General features: G+C 41.1%; 2 protein-coding genes and 1 long non-coding RNA gene across 3 annotated transcripts in view; 2 read left to right on the top strand and 1 right to left on the bottom strand.

Moving 5' to 3' along the window:
* clasp1a (cytoplasmic linker associated protein 1a) overlaps window positions 1–6779 on the top strand; it is a 335495-nt gene extending 328716 nt beyond the window's left edge. Inside the window, exon 40 of the mRNA XM_067987125.1 lies at window positions 1568–6779. Coding sequence (XP_067843226.1) covers window positions 1568–1654 — 87 coding nt within the window. The 3' untranslated portion in view covers window positions 1655–6779. The remainder of the gene's footprint in view (window positions 1–1567) is intronic.
* On the bottom strand, window positions 6778–15728 carry LOC137323543 (uncharacterized). The gene is made up of 2 exons (XR_010963383.1): window positions 15447–15728; window positions 6778–8652 (listed from the first exon to the last, which is right to left on the bottom strand). It is a non-coding gene; the product is annotated as an uncharacterized lncRNA (long non-coding RNA).
* tfcp2l1 (transcription factor CP2-like 1) overlaps window positions 15672–17658 on the top strand; it is a 50385-nt gene continuing 48398 nt past the window's right edge. The window contains exon 1 of the mRNA XM_067987122.1: window positions 15672–15829. Coding sequence (XP_067843223.1) covers window positions 15762–15829 — 68 coding nt within the window. The 5' untranslated portion in view covers window positions 15672–15761. The remainder of the gene's footprint in view (window positions 15830–17658) is intronic.

The raw sequence follows: 17658 nt of genomic DNA, 5'->3' as shown, positions 1-17658 counted from the left end.
AGCATCTACCCCTTCTAGTCCCCTCAGGATCTGAAATGTTTCAATAAGATCACCTCTCATTCTTCTAAACTCCAGTGTATACAGGCACAACTTGTCCAACCTTTCCTCATAAGATAACCCCCTCATCCCAGGAATCAGTCAAGTGAACTTTCTCTGAACCACCTCCAAAGCAATTATGTCCTTTCTTAAATAAGGAGACCAAAACTGCACACAGTATTCTAGGTGTGGTCTCACCAATGCCCTGTACAATTGTACGGAATCTTACAACACCAGGTTATAGTCCAACAGTTTTATTTGAAAATCACAAGCTTTCGGAGGCTTTCCCCTTCGTCCGGTGAAGTGTGGGATTCCTCGAATGTTACCGCATTTATAGTCAGAGAACAATGCCTGGTGATTACAGATAATCTTTCCAACTGCCCGTTGTCAAGGCAATCAAAGTGTTCAGACAGAGACATATTACAAATGGCCAGAACAAAAGACAGAGAGAGAGAGACAAAAACATCCGAAAGGAAGAGAAAGAGAGAGAATGACCCGTTGTATTAAAAACAGAACTTTTTTTCGCTGGTGGGGTTACGTGTAGCGTGACATGAACCCAAGATCCCGGTTGAGGCCGTCCTCATGGGTGTGGAACTTGGTTATCAATTTCTGCTCGACGATTTAGCGTTGTCGTGTCTCTCGAAGGCCGCCTTGGAGAATAAATAAAACAGTTGGACTATAACCTGGTGTTGTAAGATTCCTTACATTTGTCAACCCCAGTCCATCACCGGCATCTCCACACTGTACAATTGTAGCAAAGCAACTCTATTTTTATATTCCATTCCATTTGCCTTCCTAATCACTTGGCTGTACCTGCATACTAACTTTGTGATTCATGTACCAGGACACCTAGATCCCTCTGTACCTCAGAGTTCTGCAATCTCTCTCCATTTAAACAATGTACTGCAGTGTTTTGATCAACTATTATTACCTTCTGATGGTACAAAAGTCAAGTCAATTGTACCTTGTAAAATCGGAGTAGTAGTCAAAATGCTTCAGAGAATTTCCTGAGGGAGGGAATCTAATCTTCAATAGACAAAGGCCCCAGTGCTGTGATGGAGCAATATATTAAGGCCTTGCAGCGCCATGCAGATCTGACCATGGCCTGGTCTGCTTGTTTTATTTAGAGGACTATAAAATTGCAGGCACTTTTTTTTTTCAGTCATTGGGTGGTTCAAGGATAATGAGTTTGTGCAGAAGGCAGGAAGGACTACATTTTAACAATAGACCACGTTTATCATATATTTGCCAAAATTATTTTTTTAAGTTAATACATTGCTTGAAGTATATTTAAAAGACTTCTATTTGTATAACACCTTACTGTAAAAGTGTTTCACATACAATAAATTGTGAATTATAATTGTCATGTAGGCAAACATGGCAGCCATTTGTATCCAGCTAGATCCCACATATAGTGATGAGATAAGTGGGCAGTTAAATGCTTAATACTTCAAATAAGAGGTTGCATGCTTTGTGATTTTTAAAAATTCTTCATAGTTAATATCTGATTGACTCTATGCATCTTTTGCAGATGAAATTATTAAATTTGTACATAAAAAGGGCCCAGACTACAAACAGCAACAGTAGCTCATCGTCAGACGTGTCAAGTCACAGCTAACGGGAGAGCGGCTATGTTCCTTTAGACGGATGAAGCCGTGCCTCTTCAGAGACCTTTCTGCTCAAATTTTGAAATCCACGTGCCCATGGAGTGAAAAATTGCTGCACATCAGTGTTTGTTCTTAAGTAATATATGCAGTTGCTTAGCTTTAATCTTACAGCTGTTACTTAATCATAATGTGATGCCTGTTTAACATGTGACCTGTGAATAGAAGAAGGCCTGTAGTGAGTCTTTGACAGTCCAGTGGTGACGTCAAGTGATGCAGCACTGATTCTAGGTTAGACTTTTTGTCATCTTTAAACCTGAAGTATGTGACGTACATACTTAATATCAGAGTATTATTTCACAAGATGTTGTAATTTTAAGTATTATGTATAAACAAATTGCTGTTATTAAATTTCAATAGAAATGAAATTGCCATAAATATATCTTAGCAACTACTTGTTTAGACCTGTTAAGTGAGTTGCTAAACCAAATGATGTCTCACTGGACTGGAATTTTACTACCGCAGAAGACTAAAACAAATTTTTACAAGTTCTGCCAGTATTCACATTTTGATTTTTAAATTGCATTGTGATATATGCGCCATCTACCAATTGGAGGCAAAATCGAATGGCAACACTAAAAAAGCATGATCCTGTAACATTGCAGTTTGGTAGAAGATTCAGAAGCTATTGTGTTATAGACTTCAGTGTCTTTTTAAGCTATTGTATTTTCTTCTCTCTCTTGCTTCCCTTTTCTCTCTTTCCTTCTCCCTCACTGGACAATAATTGTCTTCTAGTTGCAAGTGCAGGAGAAAGTGTGCTGTATATCTCTGCCAGGCAGGACAGATCTTTTGTTCTGCTGTTGATATGGGTGCCCCTATCCTTGCCTTAGCAAGAACTGAGAAAACTCATCCAAATAGGGCAGCTGAGAGTGATATCTGAACTTGCAGTTCTCTATTTGGGAGTCCTACTGTCATTGGAGTTATAGAAACATCCATTTATCTCAAATAACATTAGGTTTTATGCGATGGGACCTACAAACAGCCGTAATTCTATTTTTAAATGTGAATTAAGAACTAATGTGTAATTTAGCAGGTCTATGTTACCATTCCTCTGAATGTATGAGTGAAGAGGGGGAGAAAAGCTGGAAATGATCGTGCCAAGTTAGACATTGCAATTCAGGTTGACATTCCAAGTTTGGCTGCCTAAAGAGTGATCCACAGAAGATGATGTTTTGTCACGTCATGATTTTACATTGTGCTGTGGCGGAAACAATTCCGTAGGATCTGCATAAATCGCCAGTCAGCAATTATTCTTATCCTCCACATATTATGAATATTTAAACTGTGCAGTAGCAACACTTATCTTCTTGAAGACTTATGTACCAATGATCTTCCCTATTTGTATCCCTCTGGTGACCATCTTTGGTTTTGAATGCCCCATCTTCAGCAACAATTTGTTTGCACTGGTACTGTTTGTATTTTTTTCAGCTCCATGTCTGTTTTTTGGACTGTTACAACAAAAGATTTCTTCCTTGTGCCACAAATTGCCTTTTTTTTTTCCCCTGGCATTGTTTATGCCAGTTCTGATTTTAAGATTCTGAATCAGTTACAGGAAACAGCTATTTCTCACTGTTCAGTCTTGGATAGTGTCTTCCTTGCCTTCATAATTTAGTTGCTTCTGAATTCTGACATTCCAAGGAAGGATGAAAAACAAAACACTTTAGTGGCTCAGGCTGAAATGCCTGATACAAAACCCAAGTCTAAAAAGCACAAGTTGGGCAAGAGAGACAGTACTGATCAAAGATAATCTTCATCTCCCCAAGGTCAGTCTTCTCACAGCAACAAAAGGGGCAGGGACGCATTGGGAGGGATCAGAGCGGCCAAGAAACCTCCTTCCTCGGGGACCAAGCCTGTTTCCTCATTGTCTTCCAGGTTGGCACCGAGTAAACACTCTTCCTCTAAAAACCTGGAACAAAGCATTGGCTATGATGTTATGACCAACCCTGGACTATACTCAATGCTAGTGTCCTTTCTTGGTTTAACCTGCTTAAAGGCCTTAGAAAATTTCCTAGCTCTTCTGTGTGCTGTGGGAATAAATTCCTAAACACTTCTGTACCCAAGTAGCATTTAGCCCATTGGCTAGTTGACTGTTTTATATTGCTACCAGTTAAGATTGGCCAACATTAAACTGTTGGTCCTGTGGGATATATAGAAATATAGTCAGTCAATCATATGAGTAAGAATGAACCAAAATACTTGTCTTGAACTCGCTACTAAGAAAATAATGCAGTTTGGTTGTAGAGCTGTGCTCAAATCTGAATCCTGGGCATGCAAGTCCTTCTTCTATCTCCTTGAATTGTGGAATTGTTGCCCTGCCCTTAGTGAAGTAGTCGCCATTACCTCCACGTTGTTACCCTCCTCCATTCCTTGTGTTCCAACATCTCAGACTTCTCTGGAGTTTTAACGTGGACTTTTCCTAAGGATTCTTTGATATGGATGTTGTACTTAAATGTGCAGTCCTATTTTTAAAACATTTTTTATTTGTCTTGTTTTTTTTTAATTGAATTTTTCAAGTTCTGTTGATGTTTGTTTTTGTTGAAATTCCAGCTCCCTCCAATCCCAAGAAATAATTTCCTAAACTGTTTACCACCTTGTAGCAAGTTGAGTTTTTTTTGCTCTCCTCAAGTGGAGCCCATGGGACCTCATAACTCTTCTGGATGCTTTATCTAGGCAAAAGAACCAAAGTTGCTCACCTGGGAGAGCTGTTATAGGACACTAGAAAGATTATATGTGTTTGTCCAAACATTCTTAATGGGACAGTTGTCGTGATTTTCCTTGATTATATGTTTTACTCTATAGTATGTAGAGGATAATTCTGATTTTTAAAAAATCTTGATGACTCAACATACAGATGGGTGATCCAGATATTCCCGTTTGCCTTGCAGGATATGTTTAATGTGGCAAAGGTATTAGCAGCATTAGCTAAGGAAAGTGCAACAGCAGAAACTCAACCATGTAAACTTAGTCTATATATATTTTTCCCCCATTAGATTTGACCAAAGTCATGTAGTAATAAATTGACTGGTTCATCCTCTGGAGTGTTGACATTGTTGGCAAACTGTTGGATATTTTTATGTAAAGTGTTCATCATGATCCTTTTCATTTCATTAGTACTGTATTTTATGTTTCTGTACCATTACAAGATTGAAATAATCCAAATGTTTTTAGTTCTTTTTCAGTTGCTTTTCTTGAAATTAAAGACCTGGCTGTACTGTAATACACAACAAATTGCTTCATATTTTCAGTTTTCTTTTATAAAACAGTAGTTTGAAATTTGAGTGTGGGTGCTTTTCACCATTTTACATGAGTTTAGAACTGTAGCTGACATCTTATCAGATTTCAAAAGACATAAAAAGAGCACACTAAATGTGTGGCTAGAGAGGAAATATTTCCATAATAAAGTTCTCAACCTCTTGACTTATGTCTTCAAATTGTGGAATTTTGTATTTTTTACAATGCAATTAATGTTTCAGAACTACTTTTGTCTAATTGTAAGGTAAGTATACAAAATGAAGAAAACCTTCTTAAACATTGGGAATGTAACTAAATTCTGGTAGCAAATGCACATTTATTCCTGTATTTAGGTGATATCTTTTTGCTTTTAATTTCTTTTTTTCAAACTTCTGCCTGCATTATTGGGACCAAAAATCCCAATTGGAGGAGAATATTTGAAGTAATTTTGAAATACTCCAGCATTTTTTTATTTTGTAAGTGTAGCCAGCTGTACATTTAATGAATCATGTTTTTTAAATGTGTTTTTAAAGAAGGCAAAAATTGTCCATTCATGTGATGATGGACAGGTAGACATGCAATGCTCAACACTGGCAAACTCTGATTTTGAAAATAAAATACCATTTATAGCCCATAGGTTTATCAAATGTAACTTAGAATGGCAGCCATTTTCAACCTGTTTGAATATGGTTTGGCCTCGTAACTTTACAAATACTTAGAATCTCTGTTTCAGATATAGACATCCAGTGCAATGTTTATAATGCCATTCTAAGCTGTATATACTGTGATTAAAGGTTAATTATTAAGTAATCTGAAACTAACTATGCTTTAAGGACATTTGGTTGGTGCATGCTGTGTTCCTCCACCTCTTTCCCTCTCCCCTAGATTCATTGGGCTGGAAATGACTGGTGGTAATAATAGGCCTTCTTTTATTCCCTCAAAGTTTTGTTTGTGCTATAAGCAGGTAAAAGATTGGATGTGTGATTTCTTTGTTTTATTTGTACTCCTTTCTGTAAAGAGAAAAAGATTGCTGCTGCTGTAATTTCTTGAACTATTGGATGTAAAGGAAATCACCCCAACTAATTTTTAAAATGGTTGGTTTCCTGACACAGTACAATCTAATCTGCCATGTTTGAATTATGAACGAAAAGGTCTCTTTTGCTAGAACTGACTGAAATTTCACACTTCGGCAGTCAGCCTGCATGTTGCAGCAGTGTCGCCTTTGCCGTTCGTTCATCCATCCATCCATCGGCTGCACGAATGGTCGAGGCATGGACGACCGAAATTATACAATCCTAATGTTTTTACTTGTTTAGTCCTATGGTAGTGTTCTGTTTTGAGGCATGTGGCTTTTTTAAAGGTACACTATGTGTGCTCGCCTTGAATTTAAACTAACTGCAGAAACAAAACTGATGTCAAGGATTTTTTTTGTCATCTGTTTTATGATAGCATACTAACAGCTTACAGAGACTGTGGATAAGTAACGTACATTACTGTCACGAGAATGCCCTTCCCTTGATATATAATCAAGCTTACTGTTTAATGAGGGATGGAAGCCAAATTTTATAGACTATACCAGAACTTTGCTAAACTAGTTTAAAACGAAAACGTCGGAGACACATCAACCATCAGAATGGTTCCTAGCAGAGTGTTCACTGCGCATGTACCTTTTTTTTTGCTTGGTTATGTAATATCCATATCGGTATTTATATATTATTTGTTTCATCTGTGTGTATTATGGCAACTGTACAGATAACTACATGGGTTTTGTTAACTTTCACCTGTTGATAGAATTTGCTAAAAACAAACCTTAAGTTTGCTGTAGAATAAAACCCTACATGAAGAGTTTGACATCTGTTAAGCCTTTTTATTTGTTCATGAAAAATGCACCTTGAAATTGATATTTCGTTTAGGCACTTGTACAGGGAATAAAGAATAAAGATTAAAAGGAGATTTTGAAGAACTCAATTTCTTTGGGGAGTACCTCGACCTTAGTTGCTATTATAGGAAACAGTTTTTCAGAATCATACCAAACAATGAGGCTTATTTTAGTGAAGTACACCTTTGTTGGCTTCAGACTTCACTGTGAAATGAAGATCAAGATAAAAGCAGCTGCTACATCATCTACCGCAAATTGCTGAGTGCTGGGTGTCTTCACTTTTTGCAAGGGCAGACACCAAAGTGGTTCAAACAGAAAATGTAACTGAGTACATCGCATCAACTTTAAAGATCTTTAATGGAACAGTTCTTTCGTTCTCTGGAAAATGTTGTTATTTCACTGGATTATCATAACGGTGACTTTTTAAAATTCGTTCATGGGATATGGGCGTCGCTGGCAAGGCCAGCATTTATTGCCCATCCCTAATTGCCCTTGAGAAGGTGGTGGTGAGCCGCCTTCTTGAACCGCTGCAGTCTGTGTGGTGAAGGTTCTCCCACAGTGCTGTTAGGAAGGGAGATCCAGGATTTTGCCCCAGCGACGATGAAGGAACGGCGATATATTTCCAAGTCGGGATGGTGTGTGACTTGGAGGGGAACATGCAGGTGGGGGTGTTCCCATGTGCCTGCTGCTCTTGTCCTTCTCGGTGGTAGAGGTCGCGGGTTTGGGAGGTGCTGTCGAAGAAGCCTTGGCGAATTGCTGCAGTGCATCCTGTGGATGGTACACACTGCAGCCACAGTGTGCCGGTGGTGAAGGGAGTGAATGTTTAGGGTGGTGGATGGGGTGCCAATCAAGCGGGCTGCTTTGTCCTGGATGGTGTCAAGCTTGTGTTGTTGGAGCTGCACTCATCCAGGCAAGTGGAGAGTATTCCATCACACTTCTGACTTGTGCCTTGTAGATGGTGGAAAGACTTTGGGGAATCGGGAGCTGAGTCACTCGCCACAGAATACCCAGCCTCTGACCTGCTCTTGTAGCCACAGTATTTATATGGCTGGTCCAGTTAAGTTTCTGGTCAATGGTGACCCCCAGGATGTTGATGGTGGGGGATTCGGCGATGGTAATGCTGTTGAATGTCAAGGGGAGGTGGTTAGACTCACTCTTGTTGGAGATGGTCATTGCCTGGCACTTGTTTGGTGCGAATGTTACTTGCCACTTATTAGCCCAAGCCTGGATGTTGTTCAGGTCTTACTGCATGCGGGCTCAGACTGCTTCATTATTTGAGGGGTTGCGAATGGAACTGAACACTGAATAAATTGTTGATGTCAGTTCATTCATTCTGCTGCTAATCGTAGTACCTGGTGTTCAGTCTTTATATTGACGTAGACAACTGCCTCTGTGGTGTATTAAAGACGTTAACCCATTCCATTTTCTCCTCACGAAATTCAACAGTTCTTGTCTATTACTGGATGTACCCTGCCACTTAAATGTTGGTATTGCTGACTTGTGCAAGGGAGTCTTGCTGGAAAATGCAATCATTTTCCATAGTTACTTCAATTTTTTTTCTTAGGGATGAGCATAAAATCAAAACTATTAGACATGGGATGCTGGTGATTGGGAATGGAACATTAACGGTAAGGAGCACTCCCAGGTCAGGCGTAGCAGAGTAAAGTTCTGTCCATTTTGTGTCAACCTCAGAAGCACATCTCCGTGCAGCAGTCGGTCATTTTTCCATTTCCCATACCAGTCATTCAGTGGCTCTAGTGAGATTGCCAGTTAATGTTAGTTTTATGCAGTGGTCCCCTTGTGTACCAATTCAATTGCAGTGAAACCTGTACAAACGGATACCTGCAAAAAACGGACATTTATTGACCGTCCCAAATAACTTGCTTTGTAATAGATACAAGTTACACCTTTAAATCACAGCCACTCGCAAATTTCAAACTATGGCTAGCCTTCAATGCACCAACTCGTTTACAACTTAAAAGATGGGATACACAGGTAAGTGCAAGCTGGGAGCAGGTGAAAGAAATGGAGAATGAAATGGAAATCTCTTTACCCAGTATTCATAGTAGTAGAGAAGCCAGTCTCTCTCTCTCGCTCTCTCATTGAATGCCACACGGCTCTACCCAGCATCCATAGTGGTAGAGAGCCCACTCTATCCCTGGGTTAAAGAACTCCCCATTTCACAAAAGCCAGGAACTGCTGGTTGGCAAATGGGGAATTGGGGGAAGAGATGGGGCTGGGGTGTTGTTGGAGACTGGGAACTTGGGGGGCGGGGGAAGAGATGGAGAGAATGGTTTCCCTACTTTGCCTGCTTACGGGTGGCCTCCTGGTTCTCGGAACTTCTCACACCGCTGGTGCAAAACCACAAGTAAAGGTTCTTAACTACAGGGGACCCAACCTTTATAAGGTTAATCCAATAATATTTGTAGTAATGGACTCTGACATTACATGATCCAATGTCATATCGTCACCATCATGCAATCAGACCTCCAGGAATGCCTCCAACCAGAATTAGCAACCCTACTCCACCAGTACGTTAGGTACTTACGAGCTGCTAACAACAGCCTACCCTAACCCCCCCAACCCCCCAGCACTTCAAACATTAGCAGCTGTAGCACAGGGAGGGAGGGGGGTCCCAGACAGGGGTACCGACTGCCAATATAGCAGATCCCAGGATCAGGCCATCCCTCACTCAATAGAAAAGGACCCTGGAATGGTAATGAACTGGGAAACCCAATGTACAGAACTGAGATCGCATCTTGCTGGCAGGGTTCCAGGTGAAGGTGGAAAAAAAAGCTATGCTGCAGGAGATTTCGCTCATCCAGTTTACTGTACATACAATGACCATTTTGAAAATAAGGACACCTACAACTAAAGGACATCTGATGCATGTCCCTTAGGTGTCCCTAATTTATAGGTTTCACTATGGTTTTCATCTGAGTCAGCAGCTTGTGGTCTAAAACCCACTCTACAACTTGAACACTTTAAGCTGACGCTGTGGTGCAGTAGCGAGGGAGTGCTGCATTGTGAGTGGTTCAATCCTCAGATGGCATTGTGAACTGGCTCTGATACTGTATCTGGTTACAGCTATGACTATGCTTCATACTGATTCTAGCTGGCTTATTGCACTTTTGGTGCTGGTGAATTAAGATATATTGGGGGAGATTTTTAATTTTCCAATGGACATAAAACCAGTGGTTGTGGATTGGCTGCCTATTAGAAACTGCATGATTTTCATTTTAAAAATTTGAGCAGTTTCTATAACAGGCGGCCAAACCGCAATGCCCTGGTGGTAATTTGAAAATCTACCCCACTGTATTCCTATTTTTCTCCCCGCTCCTGTTAAATTTCTTCTATTTATATAACACCTTTCACATCCTCAGAACGTGCCAAAGCACTTCAAAGCCATTGAATTACTTTTGAAGTGTTTTGAAGATGTACATTTCTTGCTGGGTATTGCCCTACAGCTGTCTGTCACTCCCCAGTAGCCAACATAAATGAGTGTTGGTTAGCTTTCTTTCATAGAGAGCATCGTATCATGTCCTCAACCATTCTACTTCCAGCAGCTGTCACTAGACAGTAACCTACCTAGAAGAAAATAACTTTTATTTACATATGTAAACAATCTTACAACACCAAGTTATAGTCCAACAATTTTATTTGAAAATCTCAAGCTTTCGGAGGCTTCCTCCGTCAGGTGAATGTCAGGAAATCCTTGAACCTTTCGCATTTATATTCAGAGAACAATACCTGGTGATTACAGATAATCATTCCAACTGCCCGTTGTCAAGGCAATCAAAGCGTTCAGACAGAGAGGTGTTACCTACAGGACCACCGAATATACAAACGGCCAGAACACAAAACAGAGAGAGAGAGGGAGAAACATCCGAAAGGAAGAGAAAGACTGAAAATGACCCGTTGAATTAAAAAGATAACTTTTATTCGCTGGTGGGGTTACGTATAGCGCGACATGAACCCAAGATCCCGGTTGAGGCCGTCCTCGTGTGCGGAACTTGGCTATCAATTTCTGCTCGACGATTTTGCGTTGTCGTGTGTCTCGAAGGCCACCTTGGAGTACGCTTACCCGAAGATCGGTGGCTGAATGTCCTTGACTGCTGAAGTGTTTCCCCGACTGGGAGGGAACCCTTCTGTCTGGCGATTGTTGCGCGGTGTCCGTTCATCCGTTGTCGCAGTGTCTGCATGGTCTCGCCAATGTACCATGCTCCAGGGCATCCTTTCCTGCAACTTATGAGGTAGACAATGTTGGCCGAGTCACAGGAGTATGAACCATGTACCTGGTGGGTGGTGTCCTCTCGTGTGATGGTGGTATCTGTGTCGATGATCTGGCATGTCTTGCAGAGGTTGCCGTGGCAGGGTTGTGTGGTGTCGTGGACGCTGTTCTCCTGAAAGCTGGGTAATTTGCTGCGAACGATGGTCTGTTTGAGGTTGGGTGGCTGTTTAAAGGCGAGTAGTGGAGGTGTGGGGATGGCCTTAGCGAGGTGTTCATCATCATCGATGACATGTTGAAGGCTGCGGAGAACATGGCGTAGTTTCTCCGCTCCGGGGAAGTACTGGACGACGATGGGTACTCTGTTGGTTGCGTCCCGTGTTAGTCTTCTGAGGAGGTCTATGCGATTTTTCGCTGTGGCCCGTCGGAACTGTCAATCGACGAGTCGAGGGTCATATCCCGTTCTTATGAGGGCGTCTTTCAGCGTCTGTAGGTGTCCATCGCGTTCCTCCTCGTCTGAGCAGATCCTGTGTATTCGCAGGGCCTGTCCATAGGGGATGACCTCTTTGACGTGGTTATGGTGGAAGCTGGAAAAGTGGAGCATCGTGAGGTTGTCCGTGGGCTTGCGGTAGAGTGAGGTGCTGAGGTGCCCGTCTTTGATGGAGATTCGTGTGTCCAAGAAAGAAACCGAATATGTATTTACATAGCACCTTTCACAACTTCAGGACACCCTAAAGTCCTTTATAGCCAATTAAGTATTTTTGAAGTGTTATAATGTAGGAAATGCAGCACCCAATTTGCACAGAGCAAGCTCCCACAAATAGCCATTAGACAAACTTCCGTGCTCTTCAATAGTGCCATGGGATTTTTATGTCCACCTGAGAGGGCAGACTGTCTCAGTTTAATGTCTCATCCGAATGACAGCAATTCTGTCAGTGCCACACTCAAGTGTCGGCCCAGATTCTGTGCTGAAGTCTTTGGAGTGGGGCTTGGATGCACAACCTCTGACTCCCACTCGAGAGCTGAGCTCAGACTGGCCTTTTATCCTCCTCTCCCTGCTCCAAGGGTGTTGAGGATAAATTTAATGCCCTACTGCCACCTCAGCTAATGCAAGAGCCTGGGGCTTGAACCTGGAATCTTCCTGATTCGTAACTAAGCAGTTATTCATTAAATAAACTCGTTGGGCCATCAGGGAAATTTTGCTTATTTTTTTTCGTAATGGGGGTGAGATAGGATTTAACAGAAACCCAGAACCGAAGTGAACAGTTGTGCTTATAATTTTTAATTTTAAGGATGTGTAAAAACATCAACATTGAGGTGGTATTTTTGGGGTTCTAATTCTGGAGTCTGGGCGCAAAAAGTAACACAACCTCGTAGGACGAACCTTCTCTCCAAACACACACACTCCACTCCACTCCACTCTCTCCCTGCTCAGAAATTAAGTCAGTAAAAAGTGCTGGGTGTAAAATATAGGGAACGGGGAATTCTATTTATATCCTACAATCCAGTGACTTTCAGGCTGATTGGCCGTTCTAACTGTAGGAGGGGACTGCACTTTGGGGGGTTCGAAATCGGCTGAGGTCTTTAGGGTAGAATTTAACTCTGAAAACTGTTTGTATCGCGCTAACTGCTCTTCGACCTATGATAATTAAAACACCCTCTGAAACTCCTTCTCGGCGCCGATATTTTCCGATTGAAGTTTTGTTTTACTTTGCACAGTTTCATTTGGTTAAACTCATTTTTCAGATCGCGTTTCTGGATTTAACTTTGTCCGGGTTGTTAAAAAAGTGAAACCGAAGCGCCTTTAAAACCGGAATATCCGGCTCACCCTGGCTTTGTTCAGCAACAAAACTGCCTTTCGAAACGTTTTAAATGAACCGAAAGATATTGGGAATTCACTCTGTGTGTGTGTGTGTGTGTGTGTGTTTCTAACTGAAACGTGATTATACCGGCCGGTCTATTCAGGATTCATTCAAAACCTGCCCTTCCCGCACCGCCTCAATCCACCAAATCGTCAGGTGAAAGTGACACAATTTGATGAGGGGGGGTGAAGTAGAAATTGAAAAGCAACAAGCAACCTGCGGGTGGGCGTCCAGCAGAAACCAGGACCCAGGACCCGCCCTCCCCTCCAAGGAGTGATACCAGGAGGGTGTCATGCGAGTCTTCAAATCACTTTCAATAGTCTTTTCCATTGACTCACCTCTTTCCCCTCTCCCCTCCCCTCGCAGTAAGGATTCCTCCTTTATAGTACCAATCCGAGAGTCGGTGAGCCGATCCATTTTCTTACGTTAAAATAAATCCCAGAATTGTCCATTTATTTGCTCGTTTGTTTTTTAAATGAAATATTTTCGTCATTTAACAATAATCAACACTGTTTTCTGTAAATATACCTTAACTTTTTATTCTCATGTGTTCCCCATCACCTTTAAATTACTTATACATTTTACAATCGCTTAATATAATTTAGACAAAAGCCTTGCAATATTTATAATACATAAGTTTTCTGTAAATAGAGAAATCCATTTAAAAACAGGCTAGAAATATAGAGCAGACCTGCGCCAATTTCTGTCGGTTTTTATTGTTCTATTAGTAAACAAGATTAAACTAACAGTTTTCTGTAAATACGTGGAAAACTATGAAATGGACGAGTAGTAGTAGTGTCTAGTTTGTCTTCTAAGTTTCAGTTCTACTTTTTTATAATATTGAATTTGTGTCTTAGCTTTTAAAATATGTGAGAACTACAGAGTCTATAATAACTATCATGTATGGGATACAGGTTGTGTAAATAGAGCAGCTGTAGTGAAGATGTCAGATTATGTATAATTTTGTATATAGCTGCTGATCTATTTGCCATAACTTTACACAGTTATTATGCGTGCAATATGCAAGAAATATGGGATATCCCAGAATGGAGGTTTGCATCGTAAATATTACGCACCACTTCGGGAAATTAGGGTTTTCCCTTTCATTAATGCAAATGGCCCTTCATTGTAATGGGTCATCAGTTTACTTATAACATTTTAAACTTGTTACCCACCCGATTGGGTTGGGGGATCCTCATAAGGTGTAACTGAACCTAGTCTGGGATCATCACTTGATTTGGTTCTGGGGAATGAAGTGGAGTAAATGAATGATGTGAGAGTTGAAGGATAATCGAGAAATAGCCACCACAACATGGGTTCAATGTGAGGAAATAGAAAAGGATAACGAGAGTCAAAAATAAGAGTGTTGTACCGGAAAAGGCGAAGTTAAGTGATACAAGAGATCTGGCCCAATTTTACTGGGCAGAACGTTACAGTAAGGAATCTTCAAATATGATATGAATAGACTACAAAACCTGGTCCCAGGTTCAATCTTGGGTTTGTGTTAACTGAGTTTAGGTGGGGTACATACAAATGGTAGATTAGATAAATGGCCTGTAAATCTGCCTTTAATGGTGTCGGGCAAAACATCAGGCGAACTCCCTGCTCTTCAAATAGTGTCATCAGATTTTTAACAGCACCTAAAACAAGTAATATGGCTTTTTTTTTCACATCGTTCACCTGACGAAGGGGGAAGCCTCCGAAAGCTTGTGAATTTAAAATAAAATTGCTGGACTATAACTTGGTGTTGTAAAATTGTTTACAATTGTCAACCCCAGTCCATCACCGGCATCTCCACATCAAGTAATATGGCTTCAGTTTAACGGTTTATTTGAAGGATGACACCTTCAACAATGCAGCACTCTCTCAGTACTGCACTTGAGTGTCGGCCTAGATTATATGATCAAATCCTGGAGTAAGGATTGAACCTACAACATCTTGACTCAGAGTTGAGAATATTACCAACTGAGCCAAGCTGACACATTCCGAACACTAAAGTTTCTTCGCAATGCCCTGTACTGTTTTAAAACAAATAGACTGGATTAAAAACTGAAAATGAGAGCAGCACCGGTATTGTAATGAAATTTATATAGGGAATGGTTGAGATTATAATGCTTTCTAGGAGCTGTTACCTTGATGCTGATTCCATGTCAAAAGTTTCAGCATAGGGGTGGAAATATGCAACTAGCCAACCTGACACAGAAAGGAGGAGGGGGAAGTCGGCTTGGGTTCCCACTCCGCATCCCTGTTCAGTGACCCTCCCCGGGTTGGGCTTTGAAGGACAAAGCCAACCACAAAATAAACATAAACAGAAGAAAATTCCCTTCAAAGACGATGCAATTTGAAAATGTACATTATCACATGTAGAAAAGATCAATCAACGCTTGTGGCGTGTACTCCCGGGCAGGATAGTGGAGGCAAACCTTGGGATTCTTCACAACTTTACCACATCACTGCTACTTTGAATTGTGAGACAAATTTGAGACAATAGAGGACTCACCGGATCCTATATTTTTCCTTTCTTCGAGTTCCAAAAAAACACTTACCAGTCATTTCTTGACTCAGTTCCTTTTAAAGAAATGAGTGAACGTGCTTTTGCTTGAATTGGTATCATGTAATGGCATTGCAATCAAAACAAAGGGTGTAAAATCAGAAGTACGTTGATATTGTAGGCAATGCTTAAAAGTGTTGGAAGGTGCTGTCAACCTGGGAGAGGCGGGGCTTGACACTTTCAGTAAGTGACATGACCTTGACGTCACCTGGTAGATAAAACCGGCTCGAGAGTGGGCCCGGAGCTGGATTGGGACTCAGGGAGGTGTTAGGTTGTCTCGGGTTCCCCCCTGAGTGGCGATAACCTCGCAATGCTGTTTTGGCACACGCAGCCGGAACACTACCATCACCAGCAGCACACCACAAGCAGCTACCTCCGGTAAGTGACTGGCCGCGAACAGGAAAGCCGGGCCAGTAACAGGTTCACACACACTCGACCAAAGGGTGTGATCTCGGTCCAGAAGGTGTGAGTCAAACCTAACGTTAAAAGGTAACTGTGGAATATTGTGTTGTGTGCAGATTGTGGATTCTTTCACACAGATCCGACAATCGGGGGGGACTTTTAAAACTTTTTGGACTCAAGATTAAATACTTGAAAAGGTAAAAAAAAAATGCAGGTCTATGGGGGAAAGGCAGAGGGAGTAGGACTAATTGGATAACCCGGCACAGGCTCGATGGGCTGAATGGCCTCCTTCCGTGCTGTAAGATTCTCTGATTCTATTAGGCTTTAGAATCCAAAAGGAGTAGTAATTTCAGCCGTTAAATATCTTTTGATTCTTGCGGGCTTTTTTCCTCTCAGGTTTTAGTGGTAGCTAAATTAACTAGCTAGACTCATTTAAAAATAAAATCTCAAGACGTTGAGCAATGCGGATTATATTGTAGAGATATTAAATAAAGACTTTTCGTTCACGTTATAAAAAAAACCGAAAGCTGAAAGTAGTGCTCCATATAATTCTGTCTGTATATATAATTATAGTACATTCCAGCTGCCGAAAATGTATTGTCCAAATGTGTATTGTGACAACGTTAGAATCTGTTTTCCACCAGTGGTAAATAAATGAACTTTACAAACTGTGTTTCTGGTGAACAATTGGGTAAAATTTCTGAGCATTCTGATGTTAGTTACTGGCTAAGAGTTCATATAAATATGAGAAGGTTAAGTCTGACCTTTCTGTAGGCTAATGAAAGTATTGAAATCATAGCCGATATTTCAGGAGTCGTTGTACAGTTTTAGACAATCAATTTATATGATCGTATAATAAACGTCCTGGCGCTAATTTGTGATCACGAGGTACTTTTTTTGGAGGTAGGGGAGGGAAGAGATATGGGAAAAGGAATGTGCATTGCATAGATGGGCAGGGTCTGACCTGGGTCCACCCTCATCACCTGAAACATAATTTCTGCCGCTTTTGGATACTAACTCTCTTCAAACAAACCGGGGTGTGCTTTGAGGATATATTTGTTCCAGCACACACAAAATCCATTGCATCGCGAGTATTTTTCTGCGTCCCCTTTCCATACGTGTTTAATGTCCGTACTAGCAGCTTGAATTTATAATATTCCCTCATGAAAATACACACAACGCAAATCTCCCACAGTCCGATCGTTCTGTAATCTCTGGACTTCCCAAAGTTGGTGGTGATGGTTGCCCAACTGGAAGCCCATTCTTTTATGCTTTGAATTAGAGGGGGTGAGTATTTTTACTGTAGAATTAAAATGTATTACATGTAATATTTATTCCTTAACCTACATCACTAGAAACAGATTATTTAGTCATTATCACATTGCTGTTTGTGGGACCTTGCTGTGCGCAAATTGGCTGCCACGTATCCTACATTACAACAGTGACTACACTTCAAAATTACTTCTTTGGCTGTAAAGCGCTTTGAGGCGTCCTGAGGTCTGAAAGGCGCTATATAAATGCAAGTTATTTCTTTCTTTGAGGGTGCACTGGGCTAAGAACCCAATTTGAATTCTATTCATCTTTGAGCTTTGTACCCAGAACTCCTTTTTAAGGGGCGAGCACGTCGATATCAGTTGGATCACGTGAGGACGGGTCCCTTTCAGCACCACCCTGCTCAACTCTTGGAGAATTGGAATGATATCGACGGCATTTATGGAGATCTCTGGGCTTCTTTGCCTGCATTTATAATAATGGTATGAATGGGGGAGGGAGGAGACCTACAGGTGCAAAAATAAGGGAAATTG

Source organism: Heptranchias perlo, chromosome 7 (assembly GCF_035084215.1).
Source record: "Heptranchias perlo isolate sHepPer1 chromosome 7, sHepPer1.hap1, whole genome shotgun sequence".
NCBI classification, from domain to species: domain Eukaryota; kingdom Metazoa; phylum Chordata; class Chondrichthyes; order Hexanchiformes; family Hexanchidae; genus Heptranchias; species Heptranchias perlo.
This window is presented reverse-complemented; position numbering and strand designations above follow the sequence as displayed.